General features: G+C 35.9%; 1 protein-coding gene across 1 annotated transcript; it reads right to left on the reverse strand.

The window, feature by feature from the left end:
• Positions 1-6,279: 6,279 nt before the first annotated feature.
• LOC114372220 lies at positions 6,280-6,903 on the reverse strand. The gene has a single exon (XM_028329720.1). It carries the CDS (start codon positions 6,901-6,903, stop codon positions 6,280-6,282), a length of 624 nt encoding a protein of 207 aa, XP_028185521.1.
• Between the last annotated feature and the right edge of the window lie 490 nt (positions 6,904-7,393).

Here is a 7,393-nt window from a genome sequence, read left to right on the forward strand (position 1 = left end):
AAGAACCCAGTCAGTCAATTGGTTGTTTTGGTGCATCCATTTGTACCAAGCCAAAGCGTCCCCTTTCATATAGAAAGCAACCATTGACAAATGTTGTTCCCAAGGGATTCGGTACATAGTGATGGTGGGCATGGCTAGTTTGTGTTAGAAGATGGAGATTACAAGACCTACTGCTATTCTTTGAAGCTGTGTGAAAACATTCTTGTGGCATGTGATCTTTATGGAAAATGGAATAATCAATTGGTCATAAACTAGAACCTAGAATATGACACTAATTGTGTCAAAAAGAGAGAGTGAGGCAGAAGGAATTTCGAATAAGGGTCCCATATGGAGGTTCATTGTGTTGCCTTGAAGGACAAAGAGAGTCCCCATTTGGCTATGGACAACTAGGAAGATTATACCAGTGGCCCATTTAGAGATCAATTATAGAATGCATCTGAGTTCTTCAATCTAAGCCATAGTGCAGAGTCTCCAATGATTCACTTTGCCTTTTGTCTATCTAATGGGTTCACTACAGTGGCCTTGTCAAAGAAATTGAATTTGGGGGATTAATGGAAAAAAAACCCGAAACTAGTTAATGGAAATGTCTCATTTTGCTTTCTTGGGAAAAATTCAATTGCTTGTTATATGAATTAAATTCACATTACCTACTCATACCTTGTTTAATCAAACAATAGTATAGTGAATTCCCAAAATTAGATTAATTCTTAAAGGATAAAATATGCTTTTGATCCCTAATAAATATTCTAATTTTGTGTTTATTCCCTAATAAATTTTTTCTTTGCATTTGCTCCCTGATATTTGAAAAGTTTGGTTTTAGATTTTATCTTCAGTTAAGTGATGACTTGTCCGTTAAATATTTAATAACTCAATTTGTGCGCTAAAAAAGCGTTAGTTTGTTTTTAAAAAATGAATTTCTTTCTCTCTTCTACTAATCCTTTCCTTTTCTCTTCTCTCTCTTTCATCCTCTTCTTTTTAATCATCTTGCCATGGAACCTGAAGAAACCACCACAACATTGCACATTCCTTCATGCATCGTGAACCCAACCAAACTACCACAAGCCACAATCATGAACCCGCCTAAAACTATAGTGACACCAAATCAACAAAAATTAGAGTGCATTCAAGAAAATTCTTGGGTTATTGAATTGGGTATTAGATACAAGTTATTTTTTATTTGGGTTACGCATTGTTGGGTTTATGGTGTGGTGGGGTTTCAGTAGAGGAATAGCATGATAGGGTTGTGGATGATGTTGATTCTGATGGAGACACGGTGGTGTTCACCACTAGAGATTCTATAGTAGCTATCGTCGCCAATGTCAGTGGTGGTAGCGAAGTGGAGGCCTACCTTATGATGGGGATTTTGGCAAGAGTGTCAAATCGTGCAAGTAACAAAGTAATAAGTATCGTCTCCATAGAGACTTGTGCCCTAATTGGGTAATTAATAGTATAATTTCTAGACTACATATATTAAGAAAATTAAAGTAACTAAATTTAAATAACAATTTGCATAATAAATAAATAAATGAAAGAAATTAAGCAAATAATTAAGCAAAGAAATCTTAGTTTGAGAATTCCAGCAAACATTTTTTTTTGCAAAGAAAATTTAGATTAAATCAATGGAAGAAACTGTTAAGGTTTAACTTCAATGGTCTTCTAATCATACAATCACTACACATTCATATTCAATTAAGCTTATATTATCATCAACCCACAATATTGTCTCAACCTTAATTCCTTAAATGAGGAGACTTAAATCCCTTATTTACACTATTAATCCCTTGAATTAGCATAACCAAACAATTTGCATTAAGAAGAAAGGGTTTATTGATGCCAAATCCTTTTTACCCTATCCCTTGGCATACAAATTTTTTGGTGTTCTCTCCAGTTCACAATTCAAAAGAATTTCCTAGTTGCAAATGAATATATAGAATCATGCAAAAGGGTGATCAAGCCAACAACATGCATTAAGCATAGAAGAGAAACAATAATAATGGTTTAATGAATAAAAAAGTAATAATTACATGGAAGAATAACCAATTGCATTAAACCCCAACAAAAGAGAAAAGTTAGCTACTAGACATGGAGGAAAAAACACTTGATGGAGAAAGAACGAAAAACAAATCCCTCCACATCCAAAGTTGCCAAGCACGTTTTAATGTCTCTTCCTCTCTCTCAAACACTCAACATTTGTTAACCCTTAACTAGACTAGAAAAATCCTATTTAAAGCTATGGGCTAAATAGAGTCTAATCCCATAACAAAATAAACTAAAAAGTAAGTGGAATTCATGCAGGGGTCGTTGCACAAGTCAACGGTCTTGCTGTGTGAGTGCACCGTTCTCAGCCACTTCAGATTTCAGCATTGCACAGGTGCATGGAATTTTTTATAACTTCTTGCATAGGTGTGCAAAGCTCTAAAACTTCCAAAATTATTTGTTTTGCCACCGCAAAGCTCCAAACTTCAACCTAAGGGATCGTTGGTGTGTCAAAATCATTCTTGGAACATCTCTATTGTGTGGTCCTTGCTTCCATAAAGCTCCTATAAAACACAAGAAAACAAACCAAAGATCAGGCATAAAAGGTATAAACTAGAAGAAAATCATATAGTTAAACCAAGCTTTTTTTAAAAATATAACTCAATGAACATAAAAAAGGTTCAAAAGCACAAGAGATATCAAATAATTTCCCCAAAATGACACCAAAATATAGGAAAATATGGCAATTATCAACACCTCAAACTTAGAATCTTGTCCTCAAGCAATGAAACAAAACAAACAATAATTAATTTCAAATCCTAATTGACCTTAAAAACACAGACATGTAACGAATTATCAAGTCATCATCATGAACCATGGTCTCAAAACAAATTTTCAACATAATGAATGACAAAGAATACAATGTACAACATATGATCCTTGGTCCTCACAAAGTGTTTCACTCTGTTGTTTTTGATTAATAACAGCAGGCATAAATATTAAAGAATGAAAGCGAGCATAAAGAAAGAAATTGAGACTGCAAAAGCTTGTTTTATTCTGATATGAAGCAACATATTTAAAAACATGGAAAATATAGTAACTGCTAACAAAAAGATAACACCACTAACAGATCATGCCTAGAGAATAGGATCAAAACTGCTTTATCCTATCAGTCAACATGACTTTTATTTTTCCTAAAAAATAGCAAAAGAATCTTATCTACTATAGTTTGTTAGACAGTTTCAATAGTCACATCTTAACACTCCTTCTTGACTTTGGAACTGCAAACTCCAAGCTTTTGTCTCAAGTATTCAAATTTGGCTTCTGAAAGTGCCTTGGTCAGAATGTTAGCACTTTGATTCTCTGTTTTGCAGTACAATAACTTCACTTCTCCTTCCCTTTCAACTTCTCTTAGAAGAAAAAGCTTTATCTTGAAGTGCTTAGTTTTGCCATGAAACACTGGATCATTAGCAATTGAGATTGCAGCCTGGTTGTCCACAAAAATATGTGTGCTTTCTTTTTGTTTCATATGCAAATCTGTCATAATTTTCCTGATCCAAAGAGCTTGATTCACTGCAGCAACAACAGATACATACTCTACTTTTGCAGTTGATTGAGCTACAACTTCTTGCTTTTTAGAACACCAAGAAAAGACTGCAGAACCAAAGGAAAAACAATAACCAGAGGTGCTTCTCATGTCATCAATACAACCTGCCCAGTCACTTTCAGAATATCCATGGAGCTTAAAATTATGAGAATGAGAGTACATTATACCATAGTCTAAAGTGCCTTTAACATATCTAATAACTCATTTGGCAGCTTGAAGATGAACTTCACTAGCACAATGCATGAACCTTGAAAGTATACTTACTGCAAACAAAATGTCAGGTCTGGTTGCAGTAAGATATATTAAGCAACCAATCAAGCTTTTGTAATGCATTTCGTCAACTTTATCAGCTCCATCATCCTTGCTAAATTTCTCCTTTTGGTTCATTGAAGATGTAGTGCTTTTGCAGTCCTCCATATGAAACTTCTTGAGTATTTCCCTTGCGTACTTCTTTTGGTGAATGAGGATTCCATCATGATCTTGTTTCACCTCCATTCCCAAAAAGAAATTCATCAAGCCAAGATCTGTCATTTCAAATGCTTTAAACATTTCAGCTTTAAACTCCTTTATGAGTTTCTCATCACTTCCTGTCACAAGTAAATCATCAACATAGACAACAATAATGATTAAATTTGCATTTACCAATTTCACACATAATGCAGCCTCACTTGGACTTTTGACAAATCCAAGATCTTGAAGATGATCATCTATCCTGCTGTACCAGGCCCTAGGAGCCTGTTTAAGACCATATAATGCCTTTTTGAACTTGTAAGCTTTTTGCTCCTCTCCTTTGATTTGAAACCCCTCAGGTTGCTCTACATAAATCTCATCCTGCAGGTAACCATTTAGAAAGGCAAATTTTACATCTAAATGATAAACTTTCCACCTTTTATGTGCAGTCAAGGCAAGTAGCATTCTAATTGTATCAAGACGTGCAACAGGAGCAAAGGTTTCTAAAAAATCCACTCCAAACACCTGAGCATAGCCTTTCACCACTAACCTGGCCTTGTATTTATTTACAGAACCATCTGGATTAAGTTTGGTTCTATAAACCCTTTTTACCCCTATAGGTTGTTTGTGTTGAGGTCTGTCCACTAGCTCCCACGTGTCATTTTTTTCGATCATTTTCAACTCTTCCTTCATAGCATTTATCCATTTGTCATCCTTTTCAGCTTCTTCAAATTCTGCAGGTTCTAGGACAGCTACATTACTCTTTTGATAAATCTCAGATAAAGATCTTATACCTCTGACAGGAATGCCATCTACATCATCATCAAGGAACTGTGGGATTTCTGGCAACTGCTTCCTTATTGGCTCATCCCAACTCCATTGTTGATCTTCCATAAATTTGACATCTCTACTCACTAGAATTTTCCCATTTTGAGGTTGGAAAATTCTGTAAGCTTTGGAGGTGTTGCTGTATCCAATGAAAACTCCGGGTTTTGCCTTTTTATCAAGTTTGTCCCTTTTAACCTGTGGAACATAAGAGAAACAAACACAACCAAAGATTTTTAGATTTTGTAAATCTGGTTTGTAACCAAACCAGCCTTCAAATGGAGTTTTTTTGTGCAGAACTCTTGTAGGTAGTCTATTCAGCAAACATACTGCAGTGTTTGCAGCCTCCGCCCATAGCTCCTTTGGCAACTCCTTTTCATGCAGCATACACCTTGTCATCTCCATGATACTTCTATTTTTTCTCTCACTCACACCATTTTGTTGTGGGGTGTAAGGTACGGTGAATTGGTGCTCAATGCCAGCTTCTTCACAAAATTTATCAAAAACATCATTTCTGTATTCCTTCCCGTTGTCAGACCTTATTGTTTGCAACCTGCAATCACTTTGATTCTCCACCAATGCTTTAAATTTCCAGAAAATATTAGCAACCTCAGTCTTGGATTTAAAGAAATAAATCCAACAAAATCTAGTATAATCATCAATAAATGTAATATAGTATTTATTACCATTTAAAGATGATACTCTCTGAGGTCCCCCAACATTTGTGTGAACTAATTATAGCTTTTGAGTTGCTCTCCAAGTTGATTGAGGAAATGATTTTCTGATTAGCTTACCATATTGGCAAGCCACGCAATCGGCTAACTTGTCTTCAAGCATTGACACACCTTTCACCAAGGCATGTTTTTGCATGTATAAAAGTCCAGCAAGATGGAAGTGTCCAAGTCTTTTGTGCCATAGTTCAACATTGGTGGTCATGCTTGAAAAAGCTATTTGCTTCTCCTCCATTAGATTTAGAGCATAGCTTTTGTGCCAATTTTTACTTTGGAAACAATGGTTTTGTCAAGTTCTTTAAAGAGGTTCAGGTCATTGGTCATATGATTTGTGCAGCCGCTGTCTATTAACAATGAATCACTGGAACTATTGCTTGTGGCAAAGCATGTTGCGACAAAGAGTTGCTCATCTTCTCGTTCCTCCGCAACCACCATTTCTTCCTCTGATTTGGACTTGCATATTCACTCTACATGTCCCATATTGCCACACTTTCTGCACTTGACATCTGGCCTCCACCAACATTTTCTTTCAGGATGATTTGTCTTTTTGCAATACGAACAAGGAGGAAAGGTCTCACCTTGCTGCTTGTTGGAGCCTTCTGGTTTTTTGTTCCTCCATTTGTTGTTCTTCTTGTCTTTGCCACCTCTTGAATTATGTGCTTTCGTATGAAACGCACCTTGTACCACCTCCTATTGTCTCATCATTCTTCTCTGCTCCTGGGCTTGTAGAGCATTTATGAGTTCTCCTAAGGTGATGGTTGACAGGTCTTTAGACTCCTCCAATGCTGATATCTTCGATTCATACTTCTCGGGTATAGTGACCAGGATTTTTTGCACTATTCTTTCATCAGGAAAGTCCTTCCCAAGAAGCCTCACTCTATTTGCCATGCCTAACAGCCGGTCAGCGTAGCCTTTAATTGTTTTAGTCTCTTTCATGCTTTGCATCTCGAATTCTCTGCCCAAGTTGAGTACTTGCATGCCTTTGGTTCTTTCACAGCCTTGATATTCTAATATGAGATAATCCCAAATCTGTTTGGCAGACTTGAAGTTCATAATTCTTGTAAAAATAATTTTTGACACAACAAAGAAAAGGCAATTTTTAGCCTTAGCCTTTTTGGTCTTCCTTTCTCTGTGATTCTTCATCTGAGCCACCATTGGATCTAAAGGTAGTTTAGGAACATCATAGTTTTCTTCTACTGCCTCCCAAAGATCCAAAGCTTCAAGATGAGCAGTCATCCTTGCAGCCCATAATTCGTACTCCTCACCATCAAAAATTGGTGGTGAACCTACTGTGTATGATGTTTCTCCCTCCATTGCGATTTCTCTCAACTCATAGATCCCTTAAAGATAAGAGCTCTGATACCAATTTGTTGTTTTTGATTAATAACAGCAGGCAGAAATATTAAAGAATGAAAGGGAGCATAAAGAAAGAAATTGAGACTGCAAAAGCTTGTTTTATTCTGATATGAAGCAACGTATTTAAAAACATGGAAAAGATAGTAACTGCTAACAAAAAGATAACACCACTAACAAATCATGCCTAGAGAATAGGATCAAAACTACTTTATCCTATCAGTCAACATGACTTTTATTTTTCCTAAAAAATAGCAAAAGAATCTTATCTACTATAGTTTGTTAGACAGTTTCAACAGTCACATCTTAACACACTCAATCACACGCCAAAAAGGTAAGTGTTTATCTCAAGCAACACACTATAACCACACACATTTTAACTTTTTTTTTCTTTTTTATCTCTTAGCATAACACATTATTAAGCATGCAAGCAAGGATCACTAAGGACTTT

This window comes from Glycine soja, chromosome 1 (assembly GCF_004193775.1).
Source record: "Glycine soja cultivar W05 chromosome 1, ASM419377v2, whole genome shotgun sequence".
Lineage (NCBI taxonomy): Eukaryota > Viridiplantae > Streptophyta > Magnoliopsida > Fabales > Fabaceae > Glycine > Glycine soja.